At 40.6% G+C, this 25564-nt stretch overlaps 2 protein-coding genes across 6 annotated transcripts in view; both read right to left on the bottom strand.

Moving 5' to 3' along the window:
* ATP2B2 (ATPase plasma membrane Ca2+ transporting 2) overlaps nucleotides 1-4349 on the bottom strand; it is a 408804-nt gene extending 404455 nt beyond the window's left edge. For 3 of the 5 annotated variants that reach the window (XM_071755387.1, XM_071755378.1, XM_071755369.1), the window contains exon 1: nucleotides 4068-4240. The gene's annotated coding sequence lies outside the window, so the exon portion shown is untranslated. Of the gene's footprint in view, nucleotides 1-4067 lie in introns of all 5 variants that reach the window. The other 2 variants (XM_071755377.1, XM_071755355.1) reach the window with 2 other exon arrangements.
* A 19044-nt stretch (nucleotides 4350-23393) lies between these two features.
* IARS1 (isoleucyl-tRNA synthetase 1) overlaps nucleotides 23394-25564 on the bottom strand; it is a 97625-nt gene continuing 95454 nt past the window's right edge. Inside the window, exon 35 of the mRNA XM_071755392.1 lies at nucleotides 23394-24017. Coding sequence (XP_071611493.1) covers nucleotides 23935-24017 — 83 coding nt within the window. The 3' untranslated portion in view covers nucleotides 23394-23934. The remainder of the gene's footprint in view (nucleotides 24018-25564) is intronic.

Here is a 25564-nt window from a genome sequence, read left to right as displayed (position 1 = left end):
AGCAGCTCCTGGAAACTGAGCAGTTCTTGGGATGTGTGGCCTTTCTTGGGATGTACAGTTCTTGGGATGAACAGTTCTTGGGATGAAGAGTTCTTGGGATGTATGGCCTTTCCCTTGGAGTGGGAAAACTGAAAAATCTGGCAGCAATGCAAGGCCTTTAGATCAGAGAAGAGAAAGAGCTGAAAGCAGATTAAAAAGTCTCCATAAGAGAATTGTGGTTGGGGCTCTGAGGGCACTTACCTGAGCATTCAAATTGAAGAAACTTGGGCTCTTCAGAAATTATTTCCTTTTATGCACACACTTGAAGGTATGCAAGGAACCCTCCAAAGTGCTCTTCCTACTGTAGGTGTTAAATACAGAGCAACCTCAGGCTCCAAGAAACATTTAAAGCCTTTTTGGTTTACATTCCAGCGCGAGGAGGGCGCCCCTGCAGTGCACCAGCTATTTTATTTATATGTTACAAAATAGTCAAGAATTCTGAACGTCAGGTTCAAAATATGTGAAAAGCAGGCCTTTTACACAATGACCTTTAGATCTGAGCCTCAGCTGATGCGTGTGGGATCACCCAGGAAAGCTCCAGTTAACACATCACTCAGGATATGCTGCATTAGATGCAATAAACTTGAAAGAGTTGGTCACGCCTGTAAAATGGAAGTCTGAAATACTTCACTCCTAAAAAACTCCATTTGTGGAAGATTGAACTTTTTTTCAGAGTAGGCTTTGGCAAAAAAAAAAGGAAAAAAAAAAAAGCCTTTAACTGATACTTTTAACTGATACTTTTGCAGCATGTATTCATGCACGTGGCATGAATATACTGACACCAATCTCAGCCATGTAAATATTACTTGTCCAAGCTCACTTTTCCTCTGACAAAAAGATTTTAGATATTTTTTCCAGCCAATTAATTACAATTTTTTTTTTTTGCATTCATCACTTCTTAAGATAGTCTGCACTTATACTCTATTTTATATATATTTTTTCTTTCAAAAGACAACCAAAGGTCCATTTTGAATTTTGTGAATTGCAAATATTTACTGCACAGTGTACTACATGTGAAGCTTTGTTTTTAAACAGAATTTTTAAGTATATCTGACATGCATATCCCTTCAAGATTGAATTTTGTGCAAATGTTTATATTTTATCAGCCACATGAATTTGTTTAAATCTAAACATACTTCCCTTTCCCTATTACCTCCTTCACTACCATCTCCCATCAGACTCTCACTAGAACAATTACTTAACTCCTGTAGAATTACTCTGCTTTTCCTCATGGACAACTCATGATATTTTTCCTCAACCATACTCATTATCCTGCACCTATTCTAAAGTTACAATGCAAGTTTTAAAGCATTTTGAGCATCAGAATTTTCATTGTAACCTCACTGTATATACCTTAAACTGCTAATTATAAGTTTTGGAGAAATAATCATCATATGGCAGGTTTGCTGATGTATATAAACTCTAACACCTAGAGGATTACCTATATTCAGAAAAACAGTCCTGTTTTCTAGTCACATTGCTGAAGTGCTAAGTGATCTGCAGTGCTTTATTCTTAGATAACAAAGGACAAGGAACCAGACAAATGCACCAGGTTTGATTTAGTTATGTACAAAGAGGTAGCTAATAGAATATATACTTAGCTACATACTAAGCACTGAGGTGCCCTGTTGTGTCTGATCTATGACATGGGACACAGTGGAGACTCACAGTCCCCTGAAGCAGTGTAAAAGGCCAGAAGGGGTACCCTGAGGCATCTCAAATTATACCCAATGCCTGTTTGAGGAAAACCAAATCAACCCCAGTTATTAAAATGGTCCCCTCCCCATTGCACTCCTCCAAACAGAACCCTACTGAGATGATAGCATTACAGGACACCATACAAGTATACTCATTATCTGCCATGAACCATGTCAAAAACAATAAAATATTATTTCATCAGGAAACAGGCCATTGGATGGTTGGAAGATATGGCTTGGACAGAGAGAAAGGCCAGAAATTTGGATCAATATCACATTCAATCATCCGAATAGCCAAGAGGTTGTTGTCCTGGATTTACAGCATGTGAGCAAAGGACAATACTGGTCATGATATCCAATAAGAACTAAAGGTAAGATAATATCCAGCACTGTAAGAGTTATCCTACAAAACATTCATTCCATTAAATGTTCAAGTGAACATGTAAATACTGACACTTAACATTTCATACATATCCTTTTGCTTTAAGTAGAATTTATATCAACACTCACTTGGAAAACAGAGCTCACCCTCAGATCATAAAATAATTAAAAAGACTACTGGAATGGTTTATTAGCAAGATACACAGATACACACAAGCAACTGCTTCTTCACACGAAAATCAGGAAAATGTTGATTTCTGAGCCACCACTGGACAATTAGTGACGTGTTGATGAGTGGACAGATCAGAAGCAAGGTGCTGCCTGGGAACATGATGGAATGCATGAAGTCCCACTCACTTTCAAAGAACTGCTTACGTAACTCAGGGCTCACAGTATCTACCACCAATACATCAGTATTCATTAGAAGATTGCTTTTTACTCTCTGGGAGTTGAGTTACAGCAGTGTCAACTTTCACACTGTTTATAAACTTACATTTTAGTTTATTTCACCACTGAAGGTCTACTCTACACCACTGCTTTCAGCTTGCCTATCTTCCCAGCACCTTATCTTGGTATCTATGCTTCTCAAATATCACTTTACTACAAAATACACTTTAAGGAAAAAGAAAGTAAAGAAAGTATTAGTACAGGATTCACTTGTGTTGGTGGAACGTGATAAAACCACACAACAATAAGAAGGAAAAGAATACAAGCAAAAAAACATCAGCAAGAAATACACAGAAAGAAATAAACTTTTTGACAGTTTAAGTAAGTAAAAGAGGCTCTTGCTCCACCTACAATACAACAGGCTTTTCGAAGACACGTAACGGAAGACAGTGTACTCCTTCTTTCATATTTCTAGTCTTTAAATCAAAAGTTTGGAAAAATTATCCGATATATTCAGTGACGATAGGAACGCACATCTTGACGACATCGGTCGTGTGGCGGTGGTGGTGACGGGGACTGCAGCAGCCACCTGAGCCGGGATCCAGGGGCTCCTCGGCGGGTGGTGCGCTGCCTGACCTAAGGAAAGTTACCTCCCGCACCAGCTTTTCTCGGGCTCGGAGGAGCTCCTAACGCTTCACTGCGAGGCTTCCAATACTGCTTGTAAAACATATTTAAATCCCCAAGTCTGTGTGTGTGGCTGGGGGGAGGGGGAGAAGAAAAAGAAAAAGAAAATGCCCCCACCCCGCGAACCAGAGCTCAGTCGAAGGCGCAGGAGCTGGGCGAGTTCCCCCACCCGTGGACACGGCGGGGACGCCGTCCCGGGGGGCTTCTCCCTCCACCAGCCCAGCATCCCGCGCAGCAGGGCTGAGGAGCTGAAACCTCCTTCTAACTCCCGCAAATAGATGTTTCTAAGAAGAGCGTCACCGACTGCAACTTGACGACCAGAGCCCGGCCCCGGGGTTGCTCGGGCTCCCGCCGGGCGCGGTGCTGCGGAGGGCGGCGGCGGCCGCCCGGGGACCGCGGTGCCTCGGGCAGCCAGCGCGGGCTTCCCATCCCTTCCTCTCCCAGCCCTCGGGCTCCCCGAGCCGGGCACGGCAGAGCGCGGCCACAGCCGCCTCTTGCGCGCTCCTATTTCTGTCACTAAAAAGCCCTGCGGGCTCGAAGCGGACCCTGGCACAAGGGTTGCGTGAAGCGGATTTCCCCCGCGGCAGCGCAGCCGGCTGCCGTACGGCACCCCCGTCCCGCAGAGCGATCCCTCGTTAGCGCCATCTCCATTCACCGCTAAAAACCATCCTTCAACCGCATCCCCACTGTCCCCGGCAGCCCTCCCGAGCGGGCTTGGTCCCGGCGGGCTCCCGCCACCGCCGCCCCAGGCAGCGCTCCCCCGCCGCCCCTCTCGCCTCAAGGTCACCTCAGCGCGGAGCTGTCCCGGGGGTCGCTGCTCCTCACCCACCCCCCTCTCCGCTCCGGCGGAGCCGGTCCGCGCCGGGCTCCCGCTCCTACCTGAGCCAGCGAGCGGAGCCGCCAGGAGCGCAGAAGCGGCCGCTGTCCCCTCAGCGGCGGCGGCCGGGGGAGTCGGGCCGCGCACGGCGCCTCCCTCCTGCGCCGGGCCGCTGCGCTGCGGTGGGCGGCGGCGGAGCTCCGTCAGACTTAGCGGGGCCGCGACGAGCGGGGAAGCCCTGGGGGGGTAGGGGAGGGGGGGCGGGCAGCGCCTCTCTCCTCCCCACCGAGGTAGCGGCCCTAGCGGAGCCTCTCCTCCCCGGGCAGGGCTGGGGCTCCCCTCAGCGGGGAGAGGCCGGTGCCGCGCCCAGCTCCGCCGGGGCTCTGGGGAGAGCGGAGGTGGGGGCGCCCCTCGGCCCTGGTTCCCGCCCGGGGCACCCCTCAGGGCAGAGAGCCCCGCGAAGGAAGGCCGCGCCGCGACCAGGGTTAGAGGCCGGGGATGGGGCGTCCTGAGGAGCCGTGCGGACCTCCCCCCCTCCCCAGGGTTACACGGAGCGAGTGATGACCTTAAAATTCTCCTCAGGCCCTCGCAAGATGTCGGGGCACTGGCGGGAAGCGCGCGGAGGCGGCGCGCAGGTGAGCGCGGACTGAGGCGCCTCAGAGAGGGGAGCGCGGCCTGAGCCCCCTCAGAGAGGGCAGCGCCTCCGCCGAGGGCAAAGGTTTAACACCACCTTTGTTTTAGGGTGTTGTTTTCTTCTTAATTCTCACGGTTTTCAGTCAGAACTCTCGAAAAATCGCCACGGAAAGGCCGGCCCCTGGTTCTGAGAAACAGAGACAGAAGACCTGTGGAAAAATGTATGTACGTTTTCACTTTATGAACAAAATATGAGGTACAGATTATGTACATTACACAGACTGAGGAACTAATAACTCCCTGGTACGAGAACATTAGTCAAAAAAACCCTCAACGTAGATTTGGAAAAACCACTTCATCACAACATTGCCAAGAAGAGGACAGCATCTTGAAAACATTGCCAGACTAGTTTGTTATTTAACTGAACCTTCCTGGTTTTACACATCGACTGAAATTATATTCCATAACAATTCTGTTGGGCCAATACCATCTTTTCACCATTAGAGATAAAACCAGTTACCAAATCTCTCCCAAGCTGAAGTGAAATAGAGCCGATTTGAAGACTAGAAAAAATATTTGGTAGATGGGGTGGTTTTTAGTTTGATGTAAATGATTTCTACACCTGTTGACTGCTACAGGGAACAACACCAGCCTTTTACCTGGAAAACCAGGAATCTTCCACCACTTTTTAATTGGTGACTAGCACTGGTCAGCCCTGGTTTTTTGAGAGATAATACAGTGTAAATTATATTCTGATTACTATCTTGGCTTCTTCCTTAATACCATTTAAATTCCCATCTTAACCTTATCTCAGCAAGGACTTAATGAAAAAGTAGGACAGCCAACATAAGTACAAATCCCTCCATATCTTTTAAAACTATTTGTAACTTACTTAAAACCAGGAGAAGCTGTGACCATTTCTGTAGTGCTTTCAGTCAGACTCTGCAGTAACATAGACTTGTATTTCTCACCCAGTTACTACCTTTGAAAAAAACAGAACCCTGTAACTAGCCTGCAAACATCTAGATTATTTTTTTATTTGATCTTAAACCACATGATTTTTTTATTTGATCTTAAACCACATGCTTACTGTCAACTGAGAATCAACATTTCTGTGCCCTGCTACCTCTCTGTGGGTCATGATGAAGATAAAACAAACTGAGAAAAAACTAACCAGGAATAGCAACATTTCTATTTTGACAATGCTTAGAAAGATGGCAGTGAAAGCCTGAATGAAATGTTTACCAAAATAATCATGCAAACATTAGGTGAATGTGGTGCTATTTTCAGATTGTGCTTATTAATCATTTAAAGCAGATGATTAGAGTACCATTTGAAAGGCATTAGATGTGCATTCTTACTAGCTGCATGCAAACACATTTGGCTGATAATTCCATGCTGCATAAAAGCATTACACATCCTACAGACTGTTTTCACAAAAATATTAAATTCCACACACACAGCCACACCTGTTAAACACTTAGGATCACAGTGCAGAGCTCAGGGTTTAAATGCTACACTGAAGGACAATCTCCAAGCATATGATTTGTTACATCCTAACATGGTCATCTGCTGCAGCTGGGACTAATGACACCAGAGCAGTACAAGTAACTTATTCTTTTTCTTGCCTCCCCTCCATCTTGAGGTATTTAGCCCCTACCACTGATTTTCTAAAATCATGGTGAAATAGCAGAAGTGCACGACCATTTATCACTTTTGATAAGCAATGAATGACAGGGCACCTTTCATTTTAGCATTTTAGTGTCTTCTGCACATTAAAGTCTTTTCCCAAAACAAAGAGTCATATAGAATTTCTTAAGTTTCTGACAGTCTTGGAAACTATCCTCTCTCTCTCTCTTTTTTTTTTTTTTTTTCTTTTTTTTTTTTAAGAGTACATTAAAGAAGTCTCAGCATCTCTTTTTTTTATTTTGAAGCTCTCTTTCTATTACTACAGTAATTCCAGGAACTCAGATTATTATGTATAGGTAAAGTATGATGTTAATCATACTAGTATAATTTAGCACTTTTCAGTATGTTTTGGAGATCAGAGCTATTCATGTTATCTTTCTCCTGAAATTCATTGCACATTCTCTTACCTACGGTGAGGTTTAGGTATTCCTTTAAATTTTTCCTCATTTTCCTGGTTAATGGAGAAATGAATATATACACAGTGGAGGTAATCTCCCTTGTCAACGAATATAAAGGAGAAGAGATCATGAAATCACAAAACATTTTGCCCCTATGCTTGCCTCCAGTTTTAACAATCTAAGAGCAAATAATACTTGTCAGGCAGTTCTCAGGTTTCAGCTTCACATAAATATCACAACTTGGATCTTAATTTCCACACAAACAAAATGAATTCAAAGGAAATTTCAAAAAGAAGGGGAGAATGGGTGCCAATTCAACCACTTATGGTTTGGTTGTATTATGTTAAAATGAAATATCTATTCATATTCCAGCATCCTTTATGAAACTTCCCAAAATAGGTGTATGTATTAAAGCATATAACTGGGATGTTTTTGTATCATATTTATGGATCATCTTCCATCCTGAGGAACCCTTATGCAACTTCAGGAGTTCACCTTTGAAGGTTGCCAAATGGCAACACTGAGAATGAAACTGAAGTACTGGACAAGCCAAAAATGCAGCAGTTTGTAGATTAACAGAGCAAAGTGCAATCATAAATCCTGACATCACTCTTTACAAAGCAGGCAGAAAACTTGTACGAGGACTTGTTATACAACAGCACAGAGCTTAGTGAAATATGAGGACCAGGGAGGATATTTGACTCACAGTCCTAGTCTTTTATAAGGAATTTGGACATTTAATTACCAGAATGTTCAAAGTCCAACTTACTTGCTATTAAGAAAAAACTCCCATGGTATCATATGCCACCAAACTATGGCATGAGTCCAGCATCTGATAGAGTAGAAAGCATATCCCTGTGAATCACCAGTGAGATCTCCTGCAGTAATTTCACACCCTCACAGCACAGCTCCCACTGAAAAGCCACTCAGTCCTAAATCTTTATTGTTTTGAAGAGCAAAAGTAATGACAGACAAAGGCTGTGACACTAACACATTCTGTGACATGGCCATGATGTTTTACAGCAGCCAGCATGAGCAACTTGCTCTTTGCATTTACCATTTGAATGTTATATGCACTGCAGGAGGCTAGGAGAAGAGAACAAAAAATCTGCCCTTTGCTTTGTTTTTTTTTTTGGGGTTTTTTTTTGTTTGTTTATTTGGGGGTTTTTTTGGTTGTTGTTTTTTTGTTTGTTTTTTTTTAAATCCAACCAGAGGACTATGAGATACATTGGAATATTCTGCAGCCATTGTTTCACAGTTCTAATTTAGAATCAAAGCAAAAAATAGTCAAGTGCAAAGCACACACTGTATTTCCACTGAGATGAAATGCCCATGGTATGGCCTGGCTTCAGCTGTGCAATAACTAGAGGGACTTTAACATCCACCTCATGTCACCAGCAACTGTTTTAGGCCAGACACAGACTGAGCAAAGTTTCTGTGTGGCCCTGTTGGCATCAGTGACATTGGCTTGAAATTAGATTGACTAAAAGTCATCAACTGACCCCCTACAAAATAAATCTGGTGCTTTTCTGGCAAAAATGAATTCTCAAACAGTAAGCAATGTGTTAAACAGCATAAAGCTGACAACCTTGCAATCAAAAGCACTTAATCAACATGGTGTAATAGGCCATCTTCTCCAGCATTTAGAGTTTGATGGAGGTATCCACAACACTTTTATTCTAAGAAAAACACAAGAAAACACACCAAACAACAAGAAGTCTGCAAACAGAGTACACAAAAACCACCGCAACAAAAAGAGACATAAGAATATGGCAAACAAAAAAAAATGTAATATTATGATTGTGTGTCTTCTAAAAGGACCACAGGCTGGTTTGCCAGATGTATAATCTGACTGCTTGTTGTCATCTACTGAATTCATGTGCATAAATGGAGGCAAAATAACTTTTTTTTTACCTCTGAGCTCATTAGCAGTCACAAAGTTCTTTTATGTGCATACAATGCATTGTGAGAAAGAGCTTTGGGCAATATTCAGACCTTTTTGCAACACATGAGACAATCCCCTTAAGTGATGCAGGAAGTCTGCTTCCAAAAAATCCAGATTCCTATACAACACATATTCCACATGGTACTGGGAGAAATCAGTTGGCATCATAAGAACAGCATAATTGTAAGAATAACCTCTATATTTTGATGAAATATTTTATTCCCAAGAAAGCCCAAGGGAAAATGCAGGGGACACAGTGTTGTATTAAAATCCCTGAAAACTGTAGATGTTTAGAAACAAAAGACAGTGAATGGTCAATCAGTGAACATTAAAACACAGCATCATTTTGCAGTTCAGAAGAAAAAAAAAAGACAACTTTTAGCTGTATTTTGAAGACAGTAGTCATAATGACAATCTCCACCACAGTTCTTTCAGATATTTCAACTGTTTCACTGCATTTTCTGGGAAAAAAATATGGTAAAATAGGCAATGGTTTGCATAAAATCCTTAGTGCTAATAAGAAAGGTTTTGAATGTGGAGGATAATTAAATACTTGGATATGGGAGGTGGGTCATTCCAGAAGCAAGCATAAAATCCAAAAAAGCAGCAAAAACAGAGCAGCATCTAAAGGTCAGTACTGGAAAATAAGCTGAGTATTGGCAAACTTGTCTCAACATTCCTATGAATTTAAAAGTCAGCCCTTGGTTTCTACAGCAGTTTCCCAAGGGGAAACAGAATAATTGATTTAAATACAAGTTGTCATCAATGGCTTCAGTAGAAATTTCCAGAAAAAATACTATGAAGTTTCTAAAAGAAAATATTTATCAATAACACAGAGTTCATATTGCAAATAAAACTGGATTTATCAAGGCAAAGAAAACCTGGGCATGGCCCCACTGGTCATTGTATAAATACCAGATGTACGCTGGGTAAAAGTAATTTATCTGCTTTTAGAATAATACCATTTTAAAATATCTTCTTTGGACTGAAGGCTGTTAATGATATTTGTGCTATTTTGTTGGGAAGCCCACCTACCTTTCAAACTTCAACCTTTAATAAAAAACAGCACGAGGGCAAGGCAAATCTGCCAACATGCATTTTAAGTAAGGGATTGCTTCAAATCACAGATGCCAGGAAAAACAATCAGGAAGCCCTTGGATCCACTCAGGAGACCCATGTCACTGCAAAAGGAAGTTAACAATGCTCTGCAGTTTATCAGCCCTGAACTCTGCTTTTTCACTTCTTTAGCTTCTGGCCAGAACTTCTCCTAATGAATACAGTACTTATTTTTCCAAGGTACTCTATAAATAGTCACTTCCAATCCCTTAGCAATGACTACAAATGAGCTCTGAGGTGAGATGAACATGAGCACTCCTGTCAGACATGGACAGACTCAGGTACCTGCAAGCCTGCTTCCAAATTAATCTCACAATTCCCAGCATGCCAGATGGGAAGTGCTGCCTCAGTCATTGGTGTGGTTAAAGGCAGAGGAAAAAGGCAGCAAGACAGTTGATATTCTCAGCATGCATGGCCCAACACTTGTGTGATCTCACCTGCAGGCTTGAATTCTTGAAAGAGTGGGTTTACTTGCAGTTAATAGATCATCATGATGCCATAGGTTTAATTGCATTATACTGAACAGCAATGCTGAAGCTTGGAGCATTCTTCCTGGACTCCAGTGTGTCCATACACACATACATACATATACACACACATATGTATATATGTGTATCTGAAATGTATATATATGTATATCTAAGTACCTCCAGGTGGCATTCTGTCTCCTAAGACCTCTTCCATATCCCTATTTGCATCTTTCCATTGTCTGGAGAGCCATTTAAGGTGACGATGCACCTGAACTAGACACTTCAGTAGGATTAATCTCTGAGATTGTTTTACTATGAAATCCATGTATCTGTCTAATGATCCTGGACAAGGATTCTAGTGATGAGTACAAACAGCAGAAAGGGAAAAAGGTGGACACAGAATACATTATGGATGGAAAAAGTACAAGGCTTTTTTTCTTACTTTTCAGAGGGCCACAGAGATGATCTGGGGACTGGAGCACCACTCTGCATTAGGACAGGCTGAGAGAGTTGGGGTTGTTCAGCCTGGAGAAGAGAAGGCTCTTGGTAAAGCTTTAGAGCACCTTCCAGTGCCTGCAGGGGCTACAGGAAAGCTGGGAAGGGACTTGTTTGAAAAGAGCATGGAGTGATAGGACAAGGGTTAATAGCTTTTAAGTGGAAGAGGAGAGATTTAGAGACTTCTTCAGTGTGAGGGTGGTGACACAGAGGAACAAGCTGCCCAGGGAGGTTGTGGATGCTCCCTCCCTGGAAGTGCTGAAGGCCAGGTTGGATGGGGCTTGGAGCAAGGAGGTCTAGTGGGAGGTGTCCCTGCCCATGGCAGGGGCATTGGAAGTAGATGGTGTTTAAGGGCCCTTCCAGCTGAAACCATTCTGTCTACAATTCTATTAAAGTTTCAAACTTATCAACAATTTACTGGCAAAGAGCATCCACACCACTGTATCTCTCCATCTAAATTTCTGCACAACTTTCTATTAGTCATGGATCAACATAAAGATGAATTTTACTTTACAATACTTTCCTGGTGTGACCAGAGTTTCTCCAGATTTATTTATGGTGGAAATACTACCTTACCTTGAGGATTCACTGGTGCTGAATGGCTCACAACTCCCTTGGGGATAGTGTTGGACACAGTACACCAATACTGCACAAAAATATCCCACCTAGCCACTTGCTTCTTGAAGATTTCAGCTAGTTCTCTCTTACAGATATTTTAAACTTTTGTGTACATCTATGTGATATCCTACTACAAACAAGACATAAGGAGAAGTATTATTCTCTTAGGATGGAATTTGCATGTTTTAGGTTACTCTGCAACACCCATGCAAATGATATTTAGCTACTAGTCAGATACTGCTTTTGGGCTGATGCATATTCATTCTGTCTTTACTTATAAGCACTACTTAATGAGACAAACACTGGTTTTGTGTGTTACATTTTTTGGTTTTTTTACATTTTTTTACATTTTATGTTTTACATTACAATTTATACATCTGACCAAAATACACAACATTTTCTGACTGAACAGCAGAAGGAAAGAAACCAGTCTAACGTGCCACACTTCCTGAGTATGGCAACTAAAAAGGTTACTGCATGCAGCTAGCTGTCCTAATTGTGCTCAGAAACCTTGGATCTCAGCAGCAGGAATGATCTGGAGGATGCTGGAAAACATAATGTTTGAAAAGATCCTGGTGAGTGGTCTGCCAGGCCTTCCACAATGGCTTGCTGAAACAGTTCTGAGATGAATGGTAAAGCTAAAAATCTTTAATCCCCAAACCTTTCAGAAAATCTGCTGTCTGCAATTTGATGGCTTGTTTTCTCCAGGAAGGAGCAGTTTGGGATGACAAAAATTTTCTCTCTAATGCCTCTGGTTACTGCAAACTGTTTCTTTTCTCTGTGGATGAAGAAAGGAATTAGGTGTTTGCACAGGATGGAGGTACCAAAGATAGACTGTTCTGTTAACAGCAGAAGGAGGCTAACAGGGGTGAAGACACAATATTGGAAAAAAGGCTGGTTTATTATACAAGCCAACAGCAAACTCACAAAGGCAAAGCAACCATCTTATATAACACAGCAAAAAAGATACCAGCAAATCTTCACCAGCTCCTTAAAACTTTTCACAGACTGTGCATGAACATTACAGACTTTTAATGAACTGCAATGTCATGTATTAATCAGGAAGTCTATACTAAAGCAGTAGTTATTGCAAAGTTCTACAATTGTAAGGGGGTGACTGAGTAGATGTACTTAGTACAGATTAATATTCTTTACAGTTATATAACTTAGTGGGATCTGAATAAAAATGAAGCCATATAGTGGTGTGCATCTGGGGTCAGCAGCTGTAGTGGTTTCTCAGTGGTACACATGAATGACAAAACTTCACCAGTCTCATCTTTTCTCTCCCACCCCCTATTCATTTATCATATGGTTGCATAAAAAAACAGCAAGGAAATGAACTATGCATTTTTTTTAGCACACTGAAAAGTTAATGAAAAGTTAAATACAACTTCCAGTGCACAAAACACTTCTTTGACCTTGCTAAGCTTTAAAAGGCATTCTAAGATTAGCCTGACATGTATTTCAAGTGTACAAAAAATACAAAATTGGTTCTTAAAATGCTAGTACAGACTGCTTCATGCCTAAATCCTCATTATGTTCAGTGTATTTATAGGCAATGACTCAACTTTTAAGTGGGTAAAGACAAGTGAACCCTCCTTTCTTGTGGAAAAGTGGTGCTCATGTATTCAGATGCTACAGCAGTAAATCATGTTTTGCATGGGAATGAACAAAGACCATGCAAATGTTTCCACACATCAATTCTTGTCAAATTGGGAAACATTGCAGCATTTTACAGTTGAGCAAATGGGAGGGAGGGGACAGAAAGAGGTGAAGTGAGGGAAAGGAGAACCCAGCCCATCCACCCCTTTCAGTCTCAGGGGCTGCATACAAACTTGAGTTCTCCAGCAAGCCCCTGGTGACACTTCACATCCTCCAGCTCACTTCTGCCCTTCCATGTTTCATGTCACTGTAAAGTCAGGCCTTGATTATCCTATTAGCCACAGAGGAAAGCAAATTACAGGAGATTTAACAGGAATACCAAGGGTAGAATAAACTCCTATGCTTCCAGCAATACACAAGCAACATATTTCTGTGTTTTATCTTATGCTTTGTTTCCTGTTCTTGTGCAGCAATGGAAGACACAGCAGTTCAAGAGCTTATGTACCATGCTGTACCAACTCACCAGCTCTACAAGGAGGACAGTGGTAAGAGTTGCTTTTGTTTATCCATTTGTGAAATAGAGACAATAGTTTAAGGAGCTGAAAAAAAAGTCATACTTAGTTTGATAATTTTAATAAGTTTCAAGGTCAGCAATTAAATATTCTTTGCTTGAGAAATAAGGAAGTTATTTCATCAATTCAACTCTGCTCTGCTGAGAACTCTGGGGCCTGAGTTTAAGCCTCAGCTGTTAGAGGTGTATCAGCTCCAGGTTTTATTTACTAAGAATCTTTTTCCAAAGAATGGGGGGATGAAGGATATTACACTGCTGTGGCTCAACATGCTAAATAAACATGGGCTGGGGAACTGGTTTTTTAATATAATCTTTATATTAGAAGAACAACAATAGGAAACCACAAATGACACTCAGAAGGTGCACACATACCAGCAACCACAGTTCTTGTCTCAAATCCTTACTAACTTCATACTGACCTGAGGAATTGTGATCACTCTCCTTCAAGAAGTTTTTTTCTGTGTAACATCCCCTGGATTCTTTAAATGCAACAGCTGTTCAACCTAGATCTTCAGAAAATATTGGTACAGCTTTGTTTTTGAAAGACAGAAACTCAGATCTTGATCTTAGAAGCAAAAAATGTTTGAGTTCTAATTTGAAATGATCTTTTGCATTCAGCCTTCATCATTACAGATCATACCTTTAATGTTCAAGTTTGACTTTTGATACAAGTTTTATGGTGCTGAAATAAAAAATAATAAAAACTATACTTTATGCAATAGAATTGTGCTCAGATGATTATTTCAGCTATTGTTGACACTAACTGGTATGACCACTTCCCAGGTTAGGGGATATACTCAATAAGGCTGTAAAAATTTCTAAACCAGTTCTGAAGTATTGTAGTAAGGGACATGAGCAGGTAGAAAATTATGTTGCCATTACAGCAGTGCACTTTGCTTTGAGCCCCAAGGTGGAATTAAATTGCTTTCTTTTGTTAAGATAACCACAAGACTAAGATTACAATATTATCAACCCCCACAACCCCAGAAAACAGAAGCACCACCATAACTGCCCTCTACTGATAATATCCAGGAAAATGCCAAGACCCATAACACAAAGCTGCTACCAACAAGATACTGGAATATGTCTTTTTCAGGGAATAATACATTTTTTTCCAAACTGATGCTTATTCCATGTAAAAATCTATTTAAATGGGCAATATTTTACACCTTACTACAAATGTGTATAAAAATGGGTGTTACAGAACCACAGAATGGTTTGGGCAGGAGGGGATCATCCAGTGCCACCCCCTGCCATGGGCAGGGACACCAACCACAGGACCAGGCTGCTCCAAGCCCCTTCCAACCTGGCCTTCAACACTTCCAGGGAGGAGGCAGCCACAGCTCTGGGAAACCTGTGTCTCACTACCCTCACAGCAGACAATTTCTTCCCACTATCTCATGTAAATCTCTTTCAGTTTGTTCCTCCTCATCCTATCACTCCCTGCCCTTGTCCCAAGTCCCTCCCCAGCTTTCCTGTAGCCCCTTCAGGCACTGGAAGGTGCTCTGAGCTCTCCCAGCAGCCTTCTCTTCACCAGACTGAACAACCCCAGCTCTCTCAGTATGTCTTCATGAAAATCACTTTGACCTCTTGTGTTCTTAATACCCCAAACCATCTACTGAAGGAGACAATCTTGCAGTAAAGACCATGTGTACTCTGTTACTGTTCCCTTCTACTTCTCTTCATTATATCTAATTGCATTAAAATCTTCTGCTTTGTTCAAGCTACACTTCTTTTCTCTTCCTGCTCCCTATTATGATGGAAAATATTTAAGAATTAATTTGCTGGTGGTGGTTCCTGGGTCAGTTTCTCTATTTTTGTTTTGACATCATATAACAAAAGATTAATTTGGAGCCAGGCTCTGAATGGCAGCTCAGGGAGGAATGAAGCAGACAGAACTGATACTTTGCTACTGAACTAAGTAGAAAGCAGGACAAGACCCACAGGCTCCAAGTTATTATATTAACTTCTAAAAATGCAAACCTACAAAAAAATTGGATTATGCACCTTAAAAGAAAACCTGGGTTTGGCTTTTTTTATCCCTCGGTGACTTCACTGTTCACATCACATATGCATGATGTAATTAATGAGTGAAATCACAGTTTCATTAAGCAACTCATGCACATCACAAAAGCAATCTTCGAGTAAGAATTAACTCAGGACAGACCAAGAGCCAAGTCTTCAAAGAGACCCTTAATGTCCAAAAATATAAATATACATTATTGAACTGTGAGCTGCAAAATGACATTCTGGAAAGCAACAAAGTAACATGACTACCATTCTTAGAAAGCTCAAAGTGTGTCAGCGATGGGGAAAAAATAATAAAAACATGTTAAGACTAAACCCCCTGGCACCAGTCACCATGTTCATGATGTTAAGGTTCAGCACAGACATGTCCTGCTTCAGAAACACAATTTTGAGTCCAGTAACCCCTTGTGTTCAGACATAAGAAGAGAGACTAGGAGAGCAGGACTGGAAGACTGCTGTGCAGCCAGGTGCAGAAACAAGCTCAAGTTAAGAAGCACAATGCTGCAATGTGCAGGGTACCACCCCAGAGAAATATGGAAAAGGGAAGCAATGCTCTGGGATCCTTACCTTAATGATGTGCTGTGCACCTTCAGCTTAGAAATGCACCTTGACCACAGGCCTGTGTGTCCAGGGAGACCAGCTGAAAACAGTATTTTACACAAGAATAGAGGCCAGTGCTAAATACTTAATTTTCTCAAACTTAGCTTTGGTAAGATTGCTGTTATTCTTCTTTATAAGCCTTTTGTCTGTGTATTTTGTATTTGATGATAACACCAGAAAAATGTCATTCTGACACAGATCATTAAGTCTACATTTGCAGTACCTTCTGTAGATTTTTCCATTTTTCAGTGACGAATGTTACTGCTTCTTTGCTTTGTTTCTTGGGGGAAGGAAAACAGTTATTTGGATTATGTATAGCCTGAAAAAGCCAGTGTTTTTTGGCTAATATACAGAAGTTATAAAAATGAAAGCAGATATTCACAGGGAAGTGGCTGCACTCAGCTGTGGAGTGGGAGAGACTGAAACCCTTCAGTAGAGTTGAGATTAGAACTCTGTATCATAAAATCCAGAGAGCTTAGCACTGAACATAAGTTAAAAGAGAATATTAACTGCAGTGTTGTCATCAATCCACTTGAAACCTCTCAAATATAGGTGTTCTGACTTAATATCCTCACATTATCACTGTGTAAGAGACATTACATGGCTGCCTTTTGACTGGTTTCTTCAAAGAGACACTCATATTTTCCTTGATTTTATTTTAGGGTGGGGAAAACAGACTCTTATGCCTATTTACCAGCTTTTTTTGAACTGTAAATTTATGCTACTGAGCAGAGGACAAAGCAGCTGAGAAAAACATTTTTTTAAAAGACCATTAATAAAAGGGTAAAGGGGAAAGGACATTTTTCTGTGCTAATTCATTTTGAGAATTAAGATCAGGAGTAAGCTTCTCCCAAGTGCCCAAGACTAATGGTATAATCCAATGAATTGCAAAATAACTTAAATATTCCAGTCTGAGTTTGTCCCCTCTGTTGTCTTTGGGGCAAGTAACCATTGTGTGAATAGATAAATATAACCTGGGCTGTCATTTTTTAAACTCCTGTTCTATGTCTTTAATACAGTCACCTTCACTCCTCTCTCTAAGATGATCAAGTTAGATGCTAGTTGCTTAACATCAGGTTAATGACAGATTCTTGAAGGTAACCCAAATATTTCCAGCAAAATTTGCCAGTGCATTTGGCTTGTACATTAATAGCTGATACACCACACACAGAATAACTAACTTTGTATGTTCAAATGCAGGGCTGACTGCAGCATCCATGAGAAATGAAACAAAGTGTTGTCATGTTTCCTTCAGACAACATTAGGATACAGATAAATACAAAATTAAATAAGCTGCAGTGAAATCATTTAAGGTGCCACAGAGGTGTTCAGACATAAGAACAATGGACACGTTATTACAGACATCTGAGCTACATCAATAATTTTTTGAAAACTCATCCTTAGGCAGAAATTTAAAACTGGGTCAGAAAGAGCTTGGAAAGCTTTAGCCCCAACTCCAGAGAACAACCTGTATTCAAGCTACTCCTTGAAGACATCCTCCTAACTCCTTCTTAAACCCATCCTTGATGAAAATCCTGTCACATTCCTGGGCCACCTATTCTAGGGGCAGATTATTCTTACAACAAGAAGACTCTTCCTCATGTGTGGCCTCCATTCCCTTGCCATTTAACTTCAATCCTCTTGGAAACTAGCTCATTACTGTTCTCTTTGCAATTATGATTTATTTATTAGAAGACTTGTCACATCTCACCCTCAGTCTTTTCAGACTAAACATACCAATTTTTCCAAAGTTGCCCTGCAGGTCATGTTTCCCAGAGCTTATTCCTGCTTCTCCTCACTGGCTTCCCTCCAGCATCTTCCTCACAGCATGGCTCCCAAAACTGGGCACAGTGCTGCAGCAGGAGCCTTATCAGTACTTGAGTGGAAAAATTACTTCATCATCTTACAAATAGTCTTGTTTACACAGCCCAGTGCTTGCTTTTTTTGGACTTGTGTTGTTTGGCAAGAGAATGAAATTATTAATTCATGCTTAATTACTGACGTGTTGCAACTCCCTTGACTGTAAAGCTCTTGGTTTTGAAGAGGTTTTGGCTTTGTTCAGTTGACACACTGAGCAACTTACCTTTTATTTTTAAAAACACTCACCTGTCTTCAGGAATATTCAGGATCCTTCATCCTCGTTTGGAATTTATCATCCATCAGCAAGATTTGCAGAGTAAGATCTCAACTAAATTTGCCATGCAGCTCCTATCTTCCCCTCCTCCCACCTGCAACACCTGGCCTATGATATCCATAAGCAATCTAAGATTTTGGGGGTTGCCAGCACTGCTAATCAAAGAACACATCATCTACCTCTTAAATTTTGACAGTTATCACCTTTGCAAAACTGCCAATTTGAAAAGGAAATTTGTCCTCGAGGAACACTACAGTTGATCAAATTGTTCAAAGACTTGTTCAAATTTAGCAAATATTAAGTGCCAAGGTATATTTAACTTATTTTGGAGACTTCAACTTGTTCAAATTTAGCAAATATTAAGTGCCAAGGTCCATTTAACTTATTTTGGAGATTTCAACTGCAATGTTTTTACAGTGAAAAGAAGTGGAACCAGCTGCAAAATGAGGATAATGTATAGGGAATTCCCTTATCTATAGCCCAAGCAAGTCTGGAAAAAAATAAATATCTTTAGGGGTAATTTTATTCTAAATGTATCTACAAGGAATTTTAGAAGTCTTCTGAGGAGCTTTGTGACCCCTAATTAGAACTTTGAATGAAGACTGGAGATTAACTGAAATACCCAGCCATACTGCAACAGGAACCTTTTTTCTCCCCCAATTACATAAAAGCTATAATTATATTGGTTACATAAACATTTTAACTGGGGAAAACATTAGATAATTGAAGACACAGCCTCCCCCAACTTCTGTGAACCACCACTCAGAGCACAGCAAAAGCAGAAATAACTCAGCAAATAGTTTGTGCTGTAAAGCTGCTTCTGTGCGTGGATGACACTGTGCTGCTCACTCTTTCGTGCCATCTTTGAAAGAAGAAAACCAAAGAAAACCATTTGAGGCTATTTTGAAGTTGACCTTTTGTTACACAGTTGCATACATTATTTTTTTCAATCTGTTTAATCAGTGTCAAGAGTCTGTCCTGCAAGGAATCAGATAACGAGCTCATCAAGAAAGCCTTGACAAACTCTAGAATTGCTTTGTGCTTAACCAGGAATGCCAGGGATGCCTTGACTCCACCTTGCTGACAGAAAAATGGAGATTCTGAGCTGCAGCAGGGCTGTTCAGCTCATCACCTGCTGCTCACCTTACAGCACTATGTGGAGGCACTGATTTTTTTTCTCTCTCCTCAAAGCATCTCTTCTCTCTGGCTGGAGGTTACTTGCAGGACAAAACCAACAGTCACACCTTTTCTACTGCATTAAAGCAAAACAGAAATGCAAGTTTTTGTCTTATGTACACTCAGCTGAAAAAGGAAATAAAATTGCTATGGTACCTAGCTAGCTGGCCCACCCTTATGTTGATTTATTGTGGGGAAATACAGCAACTGGACTGCCCGGGAGCAAACAGCCCTGTTGCTGTACTGTCCATGCAACTTTGCCAGTGTGCCTTGGTGTGGCCTGACACAGATGTCATCCTGTCACCTCTCTTGGTCATGCCAGGCCCTCAGGGTGCCAATTAGGGTCAGCTAATGAGTTCCTACCTGGTAAAAACGGCACAGATAGCAAACCAGGATTGAAACTTTCATCCCCAAACAGGCACCATGGATTCAAGGGGTTCTTAAGACATGGAGTTCTTAAGAAAAGGAAGAGAAATGAGAATCCATGGGAAAGGATGTCTCCAGTTTTGTTTTAAACAACAGCACAAGGATTTCTGGGTACTGCTGTAACAACAAATCAATTCTGTAACACAGCAGCAAAAACCTGGTTCAGCAGAGTCCAGCTGACTGGATGCTGCACACATTTTAATGAGTGTGAGATAGAGTGCTCTGTGCCACTGCTCCCAGGTGAAAGGCAACAGCAGAAGGTCAGCAGACTGCATGAGAACTCCAGGATACAAACTCCTACAGAGTATAATAAATGCTGCAGCAGAGCTGTATGAGTGCCTAGGTAGTGTCTTTCTCTATGCAGAGACAACAGTGATCTGGGACCTCATTTGTATAACAAGCTATTTAAAAGGAAATCTAATTGAAGTACATAAATCTTGAAGAGCATCACATCAAACCAAAATACTATTATTAGCCCAACCTAGATGAGGTTATAGAAATGCATTAAAAAAACCTCAATAGAAAAATTAGCAGGAAACATTCCCCACATCAAGATCCCATGGGACAAATTCTCTCAAGCTATGATCAGATATTATCCAGAATAATAAAAATGGATACTAAAAATGGATATGGAGAATGAAGGTAGGAAACAAGTTCACCCAAATAGGTCACAGCTTGTTCCTAATGTTGACTATCAGCACGTTTTAGAGAAAACAGCTCACAGCCAACTAACAGAGTGGCAGTAAAATTAAAATATAATTCTGCAACAAAATTACTTTTTATTACATGCTATTTATGCAGAAGCTTGATGTAAAGTTAACTGACCCAGAAGCATTTTCCTCAGTGTCCTGTTATAATTCTGGTCTCATTCTTCCATTACCTGTCCTAGCATATTGAATTTTACCCTCTGACAGCTTTTACTGATCCTACCAAAGACAGACATAGCATTTATGCACACTTCCATCCCTGTGATATGATCAGACTGCAGCATGCAGAAGCACAACTCTGTTTCTGCTCCAGCCATCACAACCCATAAGGAGTAAGAATGTGGACAGAAAGTGACAGCTGAGGAACTACAAACAGCAAGGTAAAAAACAACAACAAAACCCACAAAAAGGGAAGGAAAAGGAAAATGGAAAAAAAAGAAGAATGAAAAGTGCACGCAGTGAAGAAAGAAGGCTGAGGTGAAGCAGGGTAAAGGAAGCACCACTGAGCTCCACACACTATTTCTGATCTTGGAAATCAAGTGCATAACCCTGGAAAGAAACAGGTAACTGTAACTTTATGCCAATACACCCACTTTAAAGACAAAAATCTTAGAAAAAAAAGCACACTCCAACTACACAGAGACAACAGAGCTCACACTGCATGCCCTCCAGAGCACATCTACTTGAAAGGCCTTCCTTCTCCAGTTATAAGCTCAAGCCTCATCTGGAAAAGAAGAACAGATCTTACTGAAGGATTTCTTCCTTCTCTAAAGACAGGTTTAAGGATTTCTGTTTTCACATGGAGTTGTAGTGAAACAGGATGAAAAAACAAAACCAACCCCAACCCCATGGTTCATGTCCAGTTTGCAGTTTACCACCATCCCCTTTTTATACTGCTCTTCAGAGCACCATATAAACTCTATTATTCCATGAACACTCCCTGAGAAGCAGGTAATGGGTCCTGATGCTAATAAAGCAATCTTCATGTAGCCTCACATCCAAAGGAACCAGACTCATTTTGGGTCTCTGCTATCTTTGTCTCAAAGCTCATGACCTCAGCAAAGGTCTTGAAGAGCTAAGGAACACATACCAAATTATCAGCAATATTTTCCCTTCATCCCTTTCCTGTAAAGTAATTGAAATCTAAGTTTTATCAGCATGCCTCTGTCTGTTTTAAGAGTGTACCACAGGCAGTGCTGCTCTGCAGGACATCTTCACAGAGGTATAAAGTCCTGGAAAAAGCCAGATTTTATCTTCAGTTTAAAGCAGTCATTTACTTGAAGAAAATCCAGGAAACCCAATTCCACTATACCTCATATCAAGTATGAGACTTCTAGTGACCTTTGTCCAACAGTATTTCTTCTCTCAAGGGCAGATTATTTTTTATGCTAAGCAGCTATAAATATATCTGAAAAAAGAAAAAAAGTTCTGCTGAGGATTATCTTCTGTTGGTAACTCAGAGTGAATTCACAGATCTCAGCTGGGCTTTTAATTCACTGGAAAGCATATATATATATATATATATGTATATGTATATATATCAAGTCTAATCCAGTCCTTCCATGAAACTTGGCCAGCCAACACCCTTAGAAATAAAAAACCCCACACATACACAAAATGCTAAATCCCAACTAACTCATTAAAAATGCAAACAAGTAGACTCCTTAAATGGTCTCATTAAGATTGAGGTCAGATTGCCATAATTTGCTATCTTCATTTATTCTCTATAAGTAATAAAGCAAAGTTACTCAGCTTAGGACCAGCCATCTTACCTTTGCAGAAGACATAAGCTGGACATTTTAATGTGACAAAAAAAAAAAAAAAAAGCCAATACAAATTTGATTTCCATGTTGCTACGTCAATAAAGAGATAAGCAAGGTGATTTACAGGGAAGGTAGAGGGCAATGTCCAATATTCATTTAACTGAGCAGGCCAATTATTCAGTAGGTTCAGGCACTGACATTTTTACTACTGATAAAAATAATTGTATGTAAGCTTAATGCCACAGAGACTTGATTTACTTCAAATGAGTGCTTACAATTTTGGTACAGTCCACTAGAGCACAGTAGTTACACAGAACATTTATTTACAGTTATTCCCACTAACAGAGAGTTATCACAAAAAAGCTTTGGTTTGCATTCGTAGTGTAAAAAAGAAAACCACAGAGGAATGGAAAAACATGCTAAGCAAGACTTTGCCATTCTTACAAAACTTAACTCTGTTAAGCCTCTTGTTTGCAGTGTGTGTATCTTGTTCTCAGGAAGCTAACAGAGGCAGAGCAGAGAAGGCAGCTGCAGACATGTGTATCTTCAAGTTCAGTGTTTTTACAGCAGCAAGTTTCACACTGATTACCAACACTATCAAAATGAGGTGAAACTTAAGTGTGCTCAAGTTTCTAGTTTAAGTTAACTCTACAAAAACCCCATCTTCAATCTCAAAGAAGGTTGCCTGTTACTTCACTTGCTTACAGATGTACAAATTAAAACTAAAATATTTGGCAAGGTATATTGACTGCTGTAAAAACTAAAAACCCAACACTAATTTAAATCTAAACCTGCTTTTAAATCAGGAACCAAAGCAAACAACACTCCCCTGAAATCCTAGCCAGACAAAATTCCCAATGTCTGTCACCATCCCAGCCCAAAGAGTCACTGGCATTCAGTATGGACATTCTCAGACCACAGGTTTCTCTGGGTTTCCTTAGCTATGCTGTGTGCTAAGCATCATCTCCTGTAGAAAATGTAAGGAAGCAAATTAATCTGAACTCAGGGCAACACAAGTTTGGATATGAAGCAAATTTATTGTTCCAATTGTTGAAATTAGGCAGTATTTTAAATTAACAGCTACATACTTCATGGAAATCCAGCTAGTATGAGTGAACAAATCCAGGTAACCCTTCAATAAGCTTCAAATCTACTGTACCATGGCATAGATATCATAGAGCCTCATAGGTAACCATGGTTTAGAAAAATCAAAGGATGCCCTCTGCATAAAGGACAGGCAGAGAACAGCATCACTGAGGTACTAGTTCTGTTTCTTTCAGGCAAATTACTGCATAGATAGCTAAAGGTTAAGGAGTTCTGATATTTTTCTGATCAGCTTTTACAGTATCAACAAGGTAACATAATGAAAATACATTGTATTTAAAACCAAAGAGCAGCATATTAGACATGCACTGGTAGAAAACATCCTGTGTGCAATCTGAGATGTTAAAAGTACCATACACAACCTGGATGTTACTCTGAAAGCATCCTAATTTAATTTGACTTCTTTTTTTTTTTTGTGGATTAAAGTCTACATGGTTTCATAAAAATGGAATTCTTAACATTCAGCTGTGGTGGGTATAACATGAACATAGACAGTCTTCATATTCAGGTTCTTCATGGAGATGTCCTTTGTGATCTCTGAACCAAGAAAACAAGAGACATAGAACACAGTTAATGCTCTTGCTTACAGGTAAAACTAGGAACAAAGTTTTTTCTTCTCCATTCATTTTCTTTATTCAACCAAACCAGGATTAGGACAGAAACTGCTCAGCTCAAAACTCCCTCCACCATACCTCAGGATTGCCACAGACAGAGTTGAAAACACTGTTATATCTTAACAAAGAAGAATTTTTTGAAAGCCTGTGTCAGCTCCCAGGTTTATACCCACACAAAATACTACCTAGTTCAGAAAATTATTTTATAATGTAATGATATGAAGTCAGGTTCAACAACACAACACAATGCACTGAAAACCAGAGGCCCTTATAAAAGTTCCATAAGAAAGGCCACATGGAGAGGTCAGACTCATCATCTCCAGTGTTCCACCTCTGAGAGAAGACAAAATCTGTGAAGGAGTGTAAAAATAGAGATAAAATTTGCATGCTCTTACATATAAAACAGGGACTGATTGTAGTAGTGTCTGCTGATAAACTCACATTGCAATCTTATCAAATATGCCTCAAGAATTTTATACTATACCAGCTCAATTCCTTAAATCTTTTCATAGCTATATGCATATGGTGTGGAACAGGATAAATAGGCTAATGGATGGGATAAATAGGATAAAGGCTCATCAACAAACCTCCTTTAAGGATACACTGTATTACCAACCAGCTTATTCAGGGTTTATGATTATTTATGAAACACAAACACAGAGTAATTGGACTCTGCAGCTACAGAACACGTACCCTGCAAAGCTGGTAGGAACTGGGAATGTCTTTAACTGTTTCTGCCCTTGTGCAGAGCATTTTGCCCCAGAAGGCAGATACCTGCCAGCTCAATGGCTCTCAGCACCCATCAGCTGTAGCAAACTACTTCAATAACACAGCACATTGCTTTTGGGAAAAAGCTTTACCTCCCCATGTGCCAAACAATGTGAATAACAACTACACTGGAGATCTCTTTACTAAAAAAAAACTTCAAAGTGGGAAGAAACTTGGAAGTGGTAACCTGAAACACATCTACTGAAACCAAAGCAAAAAACTGTATCAGGGGGTTCCAGTCTTACTCTGCACACCAGAATCCCTATAGACAACACAAGCAAATAAAAGATAATGTTAAATTTGGCACAAATGACAGATTAATAACAAAGGGCTGGGTGTATTTCTCAGTACAAACAATTTTGTAGAGTCCTGCAGTGTGTCACAGAGCTGCTGTCTGATCTCCTTGCTGCTCTGCCTCGGGCTCAGCTCCAGCTGACAGCAGCCAGGGCACAGAGTGTGTGCTGGGGGCAGGAGAGGCTGTGAAGTGCATCCATGGACATCATGTAAAGCAGTTTAGTTTGCAGTTACATGATGTCTGAGTGAAAACTGATTCTAGAAATGACAGGAAGGAGTTGTGTTTCCATGGAACAGTGTGCATGCTCCTTCTAGCATTAAGGCTCCTGTCTTTCTTTTAAAAATATTTAATTTTTAAACTCAGCAGATACACTCTGCACCAAAGTTTAAAAGCCATCTATTAACTGA

The sequence above is a fragment of the Heliangelus exortis genome, chromosome 12 (assembly GCF_036169615.1).
Source record: "Heliangelus exortis chromosome 12, bHelExo1.hap1, whole genome shotgun sequence".
Classification (NCBI taxonomy): domain Eukaryota; kingdom Metazoa; phylum Chordata; class Aves; order Apodiformes; family Trochilidae; genus Heliangelus; species Heliangelus exortis.
The sequence above is the reverse complement of the archived record's forward strand: the minus strand, read 5'-3'. Positions and strand labels throughout refer to the sequence as shown.